The sequence below is a fragment of the Gekko japonicus genome, unplaced genomic scaffold (genome assembly GCF_001447785.1).
Source record: "Gekko japonicus isolate JY-2015 unplaced genomic scaffold, Gekko_japonicus_V1.1 scaffold5742, whole genome shotgun sequence".
Taxonomy (NCBI): Eukaryota; Metazoa; Chordata; class Lepidosauria; order Squamata; family Gekkonidae; genus Gekko; species Gekko japonicus.
The window spans coordinates 7,508-23,983 of record NW_015173868.1 but is presented as its reverse complement, the minus strand read 5'-3'; the positions used below and the strand labels follow the sequence as shown (position 1 = coordinate 23,983).

General features: G+C 50.4%; 1 protein-coding gene across 1 annotated transcript in view; it reads right to left on the bottom strand.

The window, feature by feature from the left end:
- The window catches only part of LOC107120852 (complement C1s subcomponent-like), a 27,105-nt gene extending 10,960 nt beyond the window's left edge, over positions 1 to 16,145 (bottom strand). The window contains 8 exon segments of the mRNA XM_015423620.1: positions 872 to 987; positions 3,059 to 3,212; positions 5,021 to 5,220; positions 7,832 to 7,957; positions 9,789 to 9,966; positions 12,220 to 12,424; positions 13,714 to 13,763; positions 16,068 to 16,145. Of these exon segments, the coding sequence (XP_015279106.1) occupies positions 872 to 987; positions 3,059 to 3,212; positions 5,021 to 5,220; positions 7,832 to 7,957; positions 9,789 to 9,966; positions 12,220 to 12,424; positions 13,714 to 13,733 (999 nt within the window). The 5' untranslated portion in view covers positions 13,734 to 13,763; positions 16,068 to 16,145.
- Between the last annotated feature and the right edge of the window lie 331 nt (positions 16,146 to 16,476).

Genomic DNA, 16,476 nt, shown 5'->3' with positions numbered 1-16,476 from the left:
ATCAGGAGGTCCACCAGTGGAGCCAGAATTCCAGAAGCCCTCCCACTGTTCCACCCCCCCCCCAGCGCCAAGAATACAGAGCATCACTGCCCGAGACAGAGTGTTCCATCTGTACCTTGTGGCTAATAGCCACTGATGGACCCCCCCTGCTCCGTATGTTAATCCAATCCCCTCTTGAAGTTGTCTATATGTTTTCTTCCCTGTTTATTGTAAATGACTTCTTTTTTTCTTTTTGCAACTCTAGCTGCCAGGATAGCTTTACCGAGAGCAGTGTGGGTGAAATGTTTAGCCTTTCCTCCCCTGTCATTTTTTCACTGGGGGGGGGGGAAAAGTTGTATCTTGACTGGCCTCGGCTAGAAAAAACTAGATATATCAATGTATAAGGGAGCTGTGTGTGAGTTACCTGTCCATCTTTGGGCTGGAGAACGTGACACCAAGGCAGAAATAACTGTATCTTAATCTTACGGAAATCAGATTAGAAGAAGAAGAAGAAGAGATTGGATTTATACCCCGCCCTTCACTACCCAAAGGTGTCTCAGAGCGGCTTACAAACTCCTTTCCCTTCCCCTCCCCACAACAGACACGCTGTGAGGTAGGTGGGGCTGAGAGAACTCTTAACAGGAACTGCTCTTTTTCAAGAACAGCTGTGCCAGAACTATGGCTTTCCCATCCAGCCAGGGGCAAGTGGAGGAGTGGGGAATCAAACCCGGTTCTCCCAGATTAGAGTCCGTGCACTTAACCACTACACCAAACTGCCTCTATTGCCAAGACTCAACATGATTACACAAGACTCAACACGAAAAGCCATCATCGCAATAGGATTCCAAGCAGGGTTGGGGAAGAGCTTTAACCATGTTAAGTGTGAACTTACTGTCACAATCTCGTAGCCTTCTATGCAGGTCACCTTCACGGAATCCTTGAAGACATAGCGCTCTCTTTTGGGGTCCAGAACAGAGTTTTCGGTAACATACTGTGGACAGGGTATGGCTTTGAAAATGGAAAAAAACATCAGGAGCCAGCCGTCTCCTCTGCCCCCACCGCCTTCCTGTTTTCTATTTTTTTTCTAGGCTGCCTTCCCACCCAAATAGGGTCCCCAAAGGTTTTCTGTATTCTTAAAAAACCCTCACATCTATTCACAAAGGTGCTAATCCGTATCAGATAACTTCTTGCTGAGAGGATTGTTTGTTTATGCCGTGCATTTTTATCCTGACTTTCCTCCAAGGAGCTCAGAGCGACAAACGAGGGCTGTGGCTCAGTGGTATAAGCATTTGCTTGGCATGCGGAAGGTCCCAGGTTCAATCCCTGGCATCGCTAGTTAAAAGGTCAAGCGGTAGGTGACGTGAAGACCTCTGGCCGAGATCCTGGAAAGCCTCTGCCAGTCCGAGTAGACAATACTGACTCTGATGAACCAACGGTCTGGTTCAGGTAGCTTCATGTGATCGAGGCTCTCCCCTCCTCCGTGTTATCCTCGTAACAACAGTGTGAGCTAGACTAGGCTGAGAAGGAATGACCAGCCCAAGCTCACCCAGCCAGCTCCACTGCCACTGGGGATCTCAAACCAGGTCTCCTCAGTCCTAGGACTTTTCCATATTCTCATTTTCCTCGCTTCTAAGTTCCTGTTGCTTTGAGAGGGCAGGGTTTTCTGTTCCATAGGTGTTTTGATTCATCTAGTGGTCGATTCAATATTACATTGCTTTATGCCTGGCATTAAAAACCTGCAGTCTAAATCTGCAGGGAGAGATGTCAGACATGCAGTGAGGTAATATCGAATTGACCAAGAGAGGGGGCAAAACATGTGTGGAATGGGGGGGGGGGGGACCCAAGCGACAGGAACTTACAAACAGGGAAAATGAGAATGCAGAAAAGGCCCTAGCCAAAAACTCTTGACACTCTCCCCCCACAGGGACCTTCATCTTCATCTACCCCAGAAAGTCAAAGAGGTCTAGCCTCAATGAGGGTCCTTCACTGTGCAGAACCCTTCATCTAGATCCCTCACTCTTTTCTGGCCAGCTCTGAAGACAACCTCCCTACAGAACGCCACCTTCTTCTGCCCAGCCCAGAAATCTGGAGATGGCTCTGAGACTCCCCCGTGGATCCTTCCTCTGCTACAGCCCCCCAATCCATGGACGTTGAATCTGGACCTCAGCTTGGTAGCCCATTGTGCTGGTTACCCTACATCGGCCTGGCTCTCAAAACGTCTTCTTCCAGCAGCCCGCCAGATTTCCTCAGCCCTCCCTCACCCAACACCCATCCAGGGCCGGCTCGAGGTGTTTCTGTGCCCTAGGCAAGGCTGCCTTGTGGCGCAGATGCCAACCTCCCGGTGGGGCCTGAAAACCTGGAGACCTCTGGAGCCACCCTTTTGCTGCCGCCACCACCGCCTCTTCCCTCCCGCCCTCCCGCCACCAAAGGGGGGGAGGAGGGGGGGAGGCACAGCTTGGAGCCCCATCCAGGGTCTGGCACTCTAGGCGAATGCCTAGTTCGCCTAGTGGGTGAGCCAGCCCTGCACCCATCCCAAATCTGTCAGTGAGCACAATTGAGCAGACTCCGGAGGATGGCGAAGGATAGGAGGGCCTGGCGTGATGTGGTCCATGGGGGTCGTGAAGAGTCGGACTCGACTGTGCGACTGAACAGCAACAAATAATCTATACAGTGTTCTCAGGAGAGGATCCACCCCAGCAACTGTTTCCAGACAGAAGTCATTCCACTGGCAGAAGTTCTTCACCTACCCCTCGGGTTGCAAACTCCAAGGAGGGAAATCCCTGGAGATATATGAGTGGAGCCTGGGGAGGACAGAGTATGCCATAGAGTCCACCCTCAAGTAGCCATTTTCTCCAGGGGAGCTGATCTCTGGAATCTGAAGATCAGTTGTGATTCCAGGAGATCTCCAGGTCCCACCCGAAGAGGGGCAACTTTACCTGTCCTCGTCTAGAAGTTCCACCTTCATTCCTTGAAAACATTTGTTTTGTTTGTACCATTCCACCACAAACTGCCTGTTTCTCTTGTCTCTGAGAAACCTGAGTATATTCCACACGTTTTCCTCGGAGGGATCGATACTCACGGTCTCCAAAGTAGCGGACTTTCCAGCCTTTGCCTTGTGTGGATTCGTCAGTACGGAAATCGACGTCGAGGATATGGTTTGGTGACTTGATTTCCGAAGGGCCCGTGAATTTATTGCCGCAGAAGGGACCGAAACGTTGATCTCCTGCCAAGACCTGAAAGAACGGCCGACAAGAGGATTGGATCCATGCAGGCAGAAATGAAGAGGCAGGGAAGGGGGATTTGAGCAGAATGAAGCCAGAAAATTATACTTGGGGAGTCTAAGGATACACTTGAGAGTACTATATGTCGGTGCAATGCAACAAACGTTTAAAGAATGCCAATAAGCTACTGGATTTATTGAACAGTTTAAATACAATGCAAGAGCAGTTAAATAGTTGAAACTGCATATGTTTTGTACGCCTACACACAAGCAGAGACTCATGGACGCTTTCCCCATTCTTTTATCTCACTTTTCCTGCCCCCCAACAGCACTTTCCCTGTCTTTTCCATCCTCCCCCACTGCTTTCCCTGCTGGTCTGCTGTCCCTTCCTCTCATTTTCTCATCCCCCTTCCATAGAGTTGCTGACCTCTAGGTAGGGTTGCCAAGTCCATCTTCCACCCCCAGCGGGGGACTTTGGGGGCGTTCCTGGAGGGGGCGGGGCATCCCCGACGTGATGACGTCACGTTGGGGACGTCCATACACACACACCCCGCCCGTGCGCCGGATCTCCAGAAACGGCCGTTCCCTGCACTTAAAAGAGCCGGCGTTTCCCTTTTAAATGCGGGAGCCGGCGTTTCCCCTTTAAGAGCAGCCGCATTTCCCTTTTAAGAGCACAAAGTTGGCATTTCCCTGCAAGCTTGCGGAGATGAGGCTTGGGAGGAAACACGGGTTCCACACACTTAAACGGAGAGAGATGGGTGGCTGTGGGTGTTGGGGGTGGGGCTTCCCCCAAAACGGGGGATCCCTGGCAAACCAGAGGGTTTGGCAACCCTACCTCGAGAGTTCGATTTGGGGGGGATCGCGGGGGATCGCAGTTCCCCCGGGTGAGGTGCAGGGGGCGTGGCACACGATGAAGCCCCGCCCCCTTCTTCCGGCCGCCCCCTGCTTCCAGCCTCATTCTGTTGCAGAAGGAGGAAGAAGCAGGAGGGTAAATTGGCGTCTTCCCCCTCTGCCTGGCCGAGGACATTCCACGTGGCCTCCGCAAGGACTCCCAGCCCCATCCAGGAACTTCCCCGAGGTAGCTGTGTTAGTCTGTTGCTGCAAAATAGTCCAAGAGTTCAAATAGCACCTTTAAGACTAAGACTAACTGAGTGGTGGGTGTGGCCTTATGACACACTTCTGGTGTTGTCAGGGGGTGTGACATATGCTAATGAGTTATGCTAATGAGTTCCACTAGCTCTTTTTCTACGAAACGACCCCTGCCTACCTCTAGGTGGTAGCTGGAGATCTCCTGGGATTACAACTGATCTCCAGGGGACAGAGATCACTTCACCATCCTGGAGGAAATGGCTGTTTTGGAAGGTGGACTCTATGGCATTTCACCCCATTGACGTCCCTCCCCTCCCCCAAACCCCACCCTCCTCAGGCTCCGCCCTTCAAATCTCCAAGTATTTCCCTACCAGGCGCTGGCAACCCTAGACCTCCACTTTCTCTGGCTTTTCCTGACCTACCCCCCCCCTTCAGTTCTTGGACAAAACACCGAAGCCAAGAGCGGGTATGCTTCTTGCTTAACAACTGGATAGAGAATTGCTTCCGTGTTTTGTTTTTCATCATTACCCCTCAAAAGCCTAGAGACTGCATTGAATAAAGTGAAAGCTTAACATTGCTAGAAGTAGGCTGGAAGACTCACACAGGAGCTAGGCCCACAAGGCTACGCCATGTAAAGGGGGCTGGCTGGCATAAGAGATTCACTCAGAACTGCAGCAGGGAGACCAAAACACTCATGGAGCTCTCCTCCTCTCTCTCAAGCCCATCGCTTACTGTTAAGGCATCGGGGCAGTTTCCTTCCGAGTCGGCAGGCTCTATGTCAAAATCCTTGTTCTTGATGGTCAGGACCACACGGTATCCAGGTTCCAACACCACACGGTAATCACAGTGTGAATTCTCGGGATACGGGCTGGGGTAGTTGGGGCTGGTGATTTCTCCGGTTGGCTCAGTGAACACATTCCCACTGCAGTTCACTAGAATTGGGGAGGATGCCAAAAGGTCAGTAACAAAGTTAGCAAATGATCTTTTGTTGGACCTGGTCCTCTGCTCCCTTCTGAAGGTCACTAACCAAGTGAACAAATGATCTCCTGTTGGACCTGATCTTCCACACCCTTTTTAGATCACTAACAAAAGTTTACAAGTGATCTCCTGTCAGACCTGATCCATGTGCCGCGCCGCCGCCTGGGCCTGCTCCCCCCGCCGCAGCCTGGGAACTTCGGGGGCGAGTCCCGCTTGGCGGCCTAGCTGTGGTGGCGCCTCCAGAGCAGAGGCCAGTGTTGCAAGCGGGTCGCCCACCCGGTTAGGGTGGCGAGGGAGCGCAATTTGGCGCCCCTGAGGACCAGCGCGCCCTAGGCGAGCCAGACCTGCCGGCGGGCCGGATAAATGTTTTCGGCGGGCCGCATGTGGCCCCCGGGCCGTAGTTTGAGGACCCCTGCTCTACACCCTTCTTAATGTTAGTTAGAAAGTTAACAAGGGATCTTCTGTTGGACATGATCCTTTATAGTCTTCCTAAGATCAATAACAAAGTCAACGAGTGATCTTCTGTTGGACTTGATCTTCTACGCCCTTCTTAAGGTAAGTAACCGGGCAAGTGATCTTCTGTTGGACCTGATCCTCTCTATACCGTTGTTAAACCCACCCTCAACATCTCCTGCCTCTTCTGTCAAAATAACAACTCAGCTGAGGTGGAATATTTTGGAGAACAATGAAAGGGCAATGATTATTAAGTTTATTATATTTTTATGATCACGGGAGATTCCTCACTTTAGATCTTCTGGCCTGTATCCCTACCATTCCACTCAGAAAAGTTGGAAGCCTTCCTCCTGTTTAAGGAGCTTTCCTCTGACTTCAGTGGTTCTTTCCCCAGAAGAAGGCTGGAGGGTAGAGAATACCTTCAAACAAAGTTTGTCAGGGCATGGAGCCCAATACCAACACTTGATAACTGCTTGCAGATCAAAATGAATAATATCAAGACGGATCAGTTTAAAAGCCAGCAACCTTGCCTCCAACCACTGAAACTACGGCTGCCAGGTCTGAGTTTGAAAATACCTGGAGACTTTGGGGGTGGATCTGGGAGAGGGCAGGGTTTGGGGAGGGGCGGGACCTCGGCATGGCACAATGCCATAGAGTCCACCCTTCAAAGTAGCCATTTTCTCCGGGGGAACTGATCTCGGTCAGCTTGTAAAAGCGGGAGGTCTCCAGGCCCCACCTGGAGGCTGGCAACTCTAACTGAAACTCTATTCTGCTACTTCTTCTGACTTCTGAGACTGTAGCAGGCACTGCCTAAACACTTGCAAATTAGAAACCTGATGAGGGTTTAAGATCTGCTGCCTTAAATCATATCTCTCCAAGTGTTGCATATTACTGTCTCTTAACTCTACCTTACAACACACACACTGATTTTGGTTAAAAGTCAAACACATTTGCTGATTCCCAATTAATGTCCCCCATCCAGAGCCCCGGCATTGCTTAGGAGAGTCTTGGCTCTCCAAGCTTGGGACTGTCTCCAACAGGGTGGCCAGTTTTTGAACGGGTCCTTCTAGCAGTCCCTTTAATACCACTTGGATCTGCAGGCACTTATCATACGAGGAGAGCCAGTGTGGTACAGTGGTTAGAGTCATAGACAGGATCGGGGGGGCAGGTTTGAATCCTCACTCTGCTATAGAAGCTGTCTGGGTGACCTTGGGCCAGTCACACACCTGCAATCTAACCTACTTCGCAGGGTTGTTGTGATGATAAAATGGAGGAAAAGAGAATGATGTAAGCCACTTTGGTTCCCCCTTGAGAAAGAAAGGTGAAGTATAAGTGAAGTAATGGATAACAGCAGTGGACTCTAATCTGGAGAGGCGGGTTTGATTCCCCACTTGGTCTCCATGTGAAGCCTGATAGGTGACCTTGGGCTAGTCACAGCTCTCTCCAAATTCTCTCAGCCCCACCTACCTCACAAGCAGTGTTCCCTCTAAGCTGTGGAGTCTTGTGAGCAAAAATTCAACCTTGCGAGCTACTGACATTAAAGTTATGAGCGAGCAATCTGGCTACTGCATTAATCAGTTTGTTTGGAGCTGTCCTTCCTGAGCTGAGACAAAAAATTGTGAGCCGGAGGCTAAAAAATTGTGAGCTAGCTCACACTAACTCAGCTTAGAGGGAACACTGCTCACAAGGTGCCTGTTGTGGGGAGAGGAAGGGAAGAAGATTGTAAGCTGCTTTGAGACTTCTTAGGGTAGAGAAAAGTGAGGTATTAAAACCTACTCTTCTCCGTCTAAATAAATGTTATTTTACTCCATGCCATGAAAATCTTCAAGGGCCCGTTTCCACTCAGCAAGCTTCTGTTAAAGGCACAAGAGGTTGTTTTCCTGGCCAGCTGGCAACCTTAGACTCTCTGTGATTGAATTCTGTTCTTTATATAAGCAGTACTCATTCATATTCTTGCCCAATAGCAACTATAAATCCTTCCAATTTATCAACTACTCTGGATTTACTGCTTGTCCAGAGCAGGCTGTTGAATGGCGCTGGTCTTCTCGGCTCAGGTATTGGTTCCACAGGTCAGGACTATTATTTCGGGGGTTGAGGGGGGCAGGCTCCTACCTCCACATGTCTTCCGGTCTTCATGTAACATATACGCTGGGGGGCAAGAACAAAAGTATCCCCCAATGTAGTTATTGCAGTAATGGCTGCAGACCTTCTCCACAAACTCCGTGCACTCGTTCACATCTGCAAGGAGTGAAGAGAGACGTCAAGAGAGATCCGTGCGGAATCAGGGGAAAGAGGAAATGGCAAAGACGACGGGATGGAAACATCAGGTGCTTTCACACACACAAAATAAGGCACTTCCAATCCACTTCCCATGCACTTCGCAACTGGATTTTACAGTGTGAAATGGCCTGATCCACTTGCAAAACGAAGTGGATCGAAACGGCATTATTTAGCATGCGTGAAAGCGTCCATGAATGGAAGGTGACGGGAGAGGGAGGCCCTGTGTTAACAGGAGAGTTCCAGCAATCCTTGTCACCCTCCTGCCTCCCACCTGAAACTGGGGACAACTGTGTGAGCATCCCTGCTCTCTCAGCGAGCATCACTTCTTATCGATTCCTCACTTTGCACCTTGAGAATCTCGAATACATCCATGAGCCTTGGACCCTTGGCGAGAATCCTGCACACATACTCTCCTTGTCTGTGGGTCCACCTATTTGCCTCTAGGTTTGGGTTCTCAACTTGGAGTTGGGAAATTGTTGGAGACTTGGGGGTGGAACCTGAGGAGGGAGGGGTTTGGGGAGGGGCCTCAGGTGGGTAAAAGGTAAAGGTAAAGGTTCCCTTGCTCGAAAGCCAGTCGAATCCGACTCTAGGGTTGCGGTGTTCATCTCCGTTTCAAAGCCGAAGAGCCAGCGCTGCCCGAAGACGTTTCCGTGGTCATGTGGCCGGCATGACTAAACACCAAGGCGCACGGAACGCTGTTCCCTTCCCACCAAAGTGGTACCTATTTATCTACTTGCAATTTCTTGCTTTCGAATTGCTAGGTTGGCAGGAGCTGCAACTGGAGATGGGAGCTCACTCCATCATGCGGCACCCGGGTCTCGAACTCCTGAACTACCAACCTTCCACAGCCTGCAGTTCAGCGTCTTAACCACTTGAGCCACCGCAGCTCAACTCAACTCAACTCAGGTGGGCATCAGGCCACAGAGTCCAGTTTCCAATGCAGCCATGATCTGTGGGAGAAACTGATCTCTGCAGTCTGGAGATCAGCTGGAATTCTGGGAGATCTCCAGGTCCCACCTGGAGGCTGGCAACCCTACTCTAGGTTCAATTTATTTTAAATTGGATTTTCCCCCCCCATATGCATATACGGCTGCTAGGATTGCTTTATCAAGGAGGAGAATTGTGTGGGACTTTTCTTGCCATTTTCTTGCTGGAAAAGTTGCCCTTGAGACATTTTTACTCCAGATGGAGAAACATTTTCCCCAGTAGTAGTTAACAGCAGCTGAGGCATAGGCTGATTTCGCACTAGAGCTGCCCCGATACTATTGGTCAATTTTACACCTGAAGCTGCGGGGTTGCATTTTGACTCGCGGCTTCGCCCGATTTCCCCCACAGTTTCGTGATCCTGTTTTTTGAGGATCACGAAACTGCAGGGGAAATCGGGCGAAGCTGAGGGTCAAATGCAGCCCCGCGGCTTCGGGTGTGAAATTGACCAATAGTATCGGGGCAAACGGCGGCGCAACATCGAGGCAGCTCTACTGCGAAATCAGCCTTTTCTTTCCAAAGAGAAAATAGCAGGAGGAGGAAAGGGTTAAAGTTTCCCCCCTCTCCCCACACCTCTTTTGTCCTTGACAAAGTAACCCTGGCAGCTAAATCTACAAAAGGAAAAAAAAAAGCATTTAAGCTAAAGATGGAGAAAAATAGCAAATATCTCAACCCCCCCCTCCCCCCCGCACAGACACACAAAGACAACATTTGAAACGGTGCCTTCTGTAACCAAGGCAATGCTGGAAGGAATCGCACATCTAGGAGAACTCCGAGTGCCAACTGGAGGCAGCCGATAACTTACCCACGGCGACGTAATAAGCCGCAAAGCCAGTGAATCGCTCTTCATTGGAGAAGTCCGACTGAAAAGTCACTGTCAAGGTATTGTGGGGCACATAGAATTCCTTCAGGATTCGTGAGGTGGGAATGTCATCCTTCCTCCGCCCACACAGCTGTTCTTCAAGGTGATCCCCAGTCAGGACCTGAAAGGGACAGACACGCAGGCCTCATCTCTGCGAGAGGACGCCATCTTGATGGAAGATTATTCTGGAACATCTAGAGCACCTAATACGTTGTAACATTGTAGTAACGGTTTCACATGGTTTTAACTTGTGTTTTATGTGTTGGCTTAGTTATGCCTATCTGTGAGCCGCCCTGAGCCCGCGTTACGGGGAGGGAGGGCTATAAATTGAAATGATAAATAAATAAAAATAAATAAATATATAGAGTCCCTCAGAGCCATTTTTTTGCAGGTTGAGGGCAGGAGGGGATGTTCCGAGATAGGAACAGGCTGAGGGGCTCCTGCCACCAACCAAGATAATCAAGCAGGCAGCGTGGACTGGCTAGAATAAACAACGGGGCACAGGTCTGAACCGTGGGCACGACCCACAAGAATCAAGCATACTTTAAATGAAAGGGAGCTCACAGCCTATTAGGTTGCACAAGAGAAGGTCCTCATAGCTTTGGTCAAGGGGGAGGGGGAGGAGGGATAATGCCTTTCAGATTTTCCCTATCAGGTACCTTTAAAACAGCAGCATTGAGAAAGAAACTTTGTGGGAAGGGGGACTGTGGTTGCACCAGGAAGAGAGACATTCCATACACTTGGGACGCAATGTTCCCTCTAAGCTACAGAGCCCTGTGAGCAAAAATTCTACTTTGTGAGCTACTGGCATTAAAGTTGTGAGCAGGTGAATTGACTGCTGCATAAGTTAGTTTGCTCTGGAGCCCTCCTTCCTCCTGAGCTTGGACAATAATGTGTGAGTCGGAGGCTAAAAAACTGTGAGCTAGCTCACACGAACTCAGCTTAGAGGGAACAAAGTTGGGGGTTATTTTATTATATTAAACTAAAAATTAAAGTGCCGTCAAATTGCAGCTGACTTATGACAATGCTGTAGGGCAGGAGACTGACGGAGGCGGTTCTGCCCTTGCCTGCCTCTACATAGTGTCCCTGGTCTTTCTTTCTTTCTTTCTTTCTTTCTCTCTCTCTCTCTCTCTCTCTCTCTTTCTCTTTCTTTCTTTCCCATTCTGGGCTAGCCTGGGCCATCCAGGTCAGGGCATTACACATTCATAAAACATAAATTAATTTTATAAAATTTAAAATTAAGCATGTGATGTTTTTCAGTTATCCCAGTGTGCTCACTAGCCAGAATTTTGGGAAGTAGCAGTGCAGCTTGACTTCTGGATCGCAAATGCCTGCACACTTGTTCCACAAGTTAAAAAATATAAATAAAAGAGAAGGGGAAATCTGATTTATTTTTTTAAAGGCGAAAATTAAGAAACGGCGGTTCAAATATCCTCAAGGGGGCAAGGCCCCCACAGGCCCCACTGTGGCTTTGGGCCTGGCCCAGAAATGAAGTAAGTGGGGTACGGCTGGCTAAGAGGAAGATACAAATAAAGGACCGTAGCTTACATAGATGGAAAAACAGGATGCCATGGAGAGAGAAAACCAGAAGGCAGTGTAGTCTGTGCCCTGGATCTATACATACAGGCCTCAGTTGGAGCCGGAGCGCTCAGGAGCGGCGCTCCGGGAGTCAGGAGCCCGGGGGCGGGCACATGACTAAGCCCCGCCCCCTGCAGCCCTCAGTCAGGCCACGGGGAGGAAGAAGAAGGAAGATTAAGTTGCCTGCCTCCCATCCCATCCCCAGTTCCGTGGCCCCGAGAAGACCTCCTGCCCCATCCCTGGCTTCCTCCAGAGGCCCCCCTGCGCCTTTCTCTGCTTGCTCTGCGAAACCTGTTTGAACTTAGATGACAGTGGGATGAAAGCAACAAATGAATGCACACGAAACTCATGAAGCCGCTGTATCCTGAATCAGACCATCATTCTGAGTATTGTCTACTGTGACTGATACTGAGTCTCCAGGGGCTCAGGTACAGGTCTTCCACATCACCTGTTTCCTGATCCTTTTAACTGGAGACGCCAGGGATTGACTCTGGGACCTTCCGCATGCCAAGCAGAGGCTCTGCCACTGAGCCATGCCCCATCCCCCAGGTATGGGCCATGTTATGTTGTACCACTCTCAACTTTCTCAACAATTATCACCTTCCTCTGTCCCCTTTGGAGATTATCAAAGCATACAACTTTCTCATTGGACCTTACAATGTTCCTCAACAGACAACTTTCCCATTGAGCCTCACACACTACAGTGCAGAGTTGCTATTGAACGTCAAACCGGCACAGGTCTCCTCTGTGACGCCTTCCCTTTCTCCAACCCCCGGCAGAGGGACGAGGCCTGTACCTTCACGGAGTCATACTCGCAGTTTTGAGAAGGCTCTATGTCCAGGTGGGTGAAGTAGAGGCGGATGCCGTAGCCAGGGGGGACGTTGATTTCCCAGGATTCCAGAACATCGTTGGGATAGGCCTGAGGATAATTTGGGGAGAGGATTTTTCCAAACATGGAGGCTGCATCTGAGCATGCGAAGAGGAAGCAGGTGATGAAGCTCCTGAGAGAGGAAGGAGAAGGAATGGGGAGTGGGCTGTTGTCTGCCCCCCATTAGTCTATACCCTACAAGATAGAGGGGCTGCATCAGCTTGGACCCATAGCCCTCAAGAGTGCGAGGGGCTACTACAGGGGTCCCCAAACTTTTTGAGCCTGCAGGCACCTTTGGAATCCTAACACCGTGTGATGGGCGCAGCCACAAAATGTCGTGAGAGGTTCAGGCAGCTACAAAATGGCTGCCGGCGGCTTACCTTCAGTCACAACGTGAAGATCCTTGTGCTGTGAGAGCAGCTGCTGCCGAAGCAACGTTTTAAAAAATCTGCATAGCCAATCAGATCCCCGACGGTCAATCAGAAGACTTGCTGGACAAAAGCACTTGGTAGAAACCAGGAAAGGTGCTAGCGGGTGCCGAGGCGCCCATGGGTGCCACACTGGGGGACCCTGGGGTTACTACAAGAACTTTGGATACCTTAAGGGGAGCGGTGGCACAGAGGATTTATCCTCTGGTTAACATCTGAACTGAACAAAGCTGCTGTCAGTTCTAGCCCACGCTGGTGTGAGCTACCAGCCTTATCCCCAGCTCGCCGTCCACCCAGTGGTTCGAAAGCTTTGGCGAGTAGATCAAATGGGTACCACTCCTTAGAGAGGGTGGGCACACTAAACCCCCCGGTGGGGGAGGTGTTAGCCGGCGAACGGAAGGTCCAGCTCGGAAGCTCGGAAGCCTGGAAAAAAAGACCTCTTCGGCATTAAGCCTGTGACGGGCCAATCCGGCCAGGCGGTGGCAGTGCGGCACCACGACTCAAAGCAGTCCTGGAAGAACTGACGTCATCCAGCCAAGCCGAAAGTGAATGCCGTCCGGAACACGCCTGAAGCTTACAGCTGAACAAAGTCCCCATCGGCTGCACAAGTGTGCGATTTAAAGAATTATATGTTGTCCTCCCTTACCCTATGAATCATTGTTAGTCCCGTGTGAAAACTTGAGTAACTGTAAATCGCTCAGAGCCAGCAGCTAATAATAATAATAATCAGAACAAGGAGCCAACCATGTCACAGTGCAGCCCTATGCATTATATCCTGTTGAGGACCTTCCTTCCCCAAACCCTGCCCTCCCCAAGCTCCAACCCCAAACCTCCAGGAATTTCCCAACTCAGAGTTGGCAACTGTAGTTTGACAGAAAGCTCATTAACCCAGGGGGGACTCTGTCAGCCAACCCATGTCCTTCTTGAAAAAGCCCTCTAGAGAAACTGACAGGACTCCTGTGTCTATCCTCCCCGCCTTCCATAACCGACTTACCCCATATGGAAAAGCTCCATCTTGCTTCTTCAAAAGGCACGGTGGCTGGACTTCATATGTGGGCAAAGACATCACATTTATTAGCGCTTGGTTTGATTTTTCTTTCTACCAGGGAAGTATCTAGGGATGCCAGCTTCCAGGTGGGACTTTATTTATCTGACTTATAAACCGCCCTCCCCCAAAGGACTCAGGGTGGTATACGACAAATACACATATTAATCAATCAATAGTGGTTAAATTCGGTGTAAGACAGTTAAACAGTTCAGATGGCATTGGATACCAATTTAAAAATCACACAGCCCCAAGCCACCCAGAAAGTTTCCCCATAGGGAATAATGGACCTGAAAAATTAGGAAACCTGAAAAAAACTCAAATCTGAATATTATACCAGTATTTGGTATTCGGGAATACCAGTATTTTTCAGGTCAAATATACCTAAGTCCAAAAAATACCAGGTTGGGGTTTTTTTGCACACACTCCTAGTTATGAAACAGTTCATATAAACTTTAGCTACAGAATGTATTGGAAGCACAAAAAAAAAAAACCACACAAAAACCTTACAAAACAAATAGGTTATTCCAAAGACATTAGAGAATGTAGCTAGCAAATTTTACTTCTTATTTAAAACCAGTAAAAGGACCACCAACTTCAAAGGAGATTAGGGAGAACTGGATAGAAGAAGAAGAGATTGGATTTATACCCCGCCCTTCACTCCCCGAAGGTGTCTCAGAACGGCTTACAAACTCCTTTCCCTTCCCCTCCCCACAACAGACACCCTGTGAGGTAGGTGGGGCTGAGAGAGCTCTGACAGAAACTGCTCTTTTTCAAGGACAGCTCTTATCAGAACGATGGCTCGGCCAAGGTCATCCAGTAGGTGCGAGTGGAGAAGTGGGGAATCAAACCCGGTTCTCCCAGATTAGAGGCCCCGCACTTAACCACGACACCAAACTGGCGCTCGAAAGAAATAGAAAGCCAACTGTCCCCCCCCCCACCGGAAGGTTACACAAAACCAAGGCTGGACCCCCAAATTAATCGCAGCCTCCAGATCTCAAGAAGATGAATGCTTCTTTTCTTCCCAGCTGAGAAGTGTGTTCTTCTTTCTGCCTTTATTCAGGGCCGGCTCATTCACTAGGTGAACTAGGCGCTCGCCTAGAGCGCGCCGGCCCTTAGGGGCAACAAACTGGCTCTCCACTCCTATAGGAGACCCTGGACCCAGGGCCGGCTCGCTCACTAGGCGAACTAGGCATTTGCCTAGAGCATGTCGGCCCTTAGGGGCGCCAAACTGCACCCGCCCCCCGCCAAAAGCCCTGCATTTCTGCGGCCTTGTGACCCCCACCGCTGCCACCTCTTTGGCCAGCTAACTTCTCCCTGCCTGCCCCCTTGGCTTCCCAGCGGAGCCCTTCTCCTCCTCCTCTTCCTCACGGCTGGGGACTGGCAGCTGCAGCAGGAGCAGCAGCAGGGCCAGGGGAGCGACGGCTTGTGAGCACCCCACCAGACAGCCTCTTCTCCAGGCGCCCTGATGAAGGGCGCCAAACTGCACCCGCCCACCCCGCCAAAAGCCCCCCTGCTGGCTCTGACCAGGTGGGTGCATGGGGGGGCACCGTGGCACAGGGGGGGCGCCAGAAGGGATCCTCGCCTAGGGTGTAAAATAAGCTGGGGGCAGCCCTGCCTTTATTAGGGGGGGTGGGGTGGGATCAGAAACATATTCCCTCCTTCTCACAACTACACAGCTGCATGGTTGAATCTTACTACAACTCATGTGTGGAGGACGACAGAGATCGGTTCCCCTGGAGAAAACGGATGCTTTGGAGGCTGGACTCTATGGCATTGGACCCCATCTGAGCAGCTCCCTGCCCTCCCCAGGCTCCACCCCCAGATCTCCCGGAGTTTCCCAACCCGGATCCAGCAACCCTGCCCTGTCCCCCCATGATCTCTCACCAGTGGCACCGGAACCCTAGAATTACCCCTGTTTGGTACAGCAGAGCTGATACTCCTCTGGCAGAGAGCGGAACCCGTAGACGCATAGATATCATTATTCACCTTTAGTAAGTAAAACTGGTTCCTGTGGCAGAGAATCCTTTAGAACACGAGGATGCTGCACCAAACAATATCTATGCCCAAATGTATGCACACAGCACTGGGGCAGGCACAGAGCTGTGGAGAAGGGCTCGCCACAGAATTACCAGCCCCTTCCCACAAGCCAACCAGCTCCTTCCAAAAAGGTAGTCTGGAAACACAAATGCCTTTTCCCCCTATTTCCAAAAAGGACTCGGCCTCCACCATGACACATTTAACCCAAATCCTGATATTCAGAAAAAATGCATTTCTGGGAAAGGATGTATAAAATGCTTTACCTTGTGCTCCCGGTCTTTTGGTGGTGCTCCCGTCCCTCTCCTTCTCCTTCTGTCCGGTGTTTGTCTTCATATCTCTTCCGAACCCACATCCACACATCTGTGTTGTTTAAAATATTAGGGGGCTGCAGGCCTCTGGCGCCCTCTGCCGCTGGAAAAGGGAATCTTCCACAAGGTTCATTGTCATCAGACCCTAGTTGCACAATACCCATTTGGGGCCAAGCCCGGGCCTGCGAGATGAGGAAGGCTGCTGGATCCTTTCAAACTGGGCTTTCCCCCCCTTCTTTCAAGGAAGTCAGGTGATTTCTGTGAAGAGAGCAGGCAAGGGGGAATTCCAGTCATTGCACAATCTCTGTGGAAGGCTGCCATTCAGTCACTGATCTACTAGTCATCTGTTGACCGCTCATTCGAC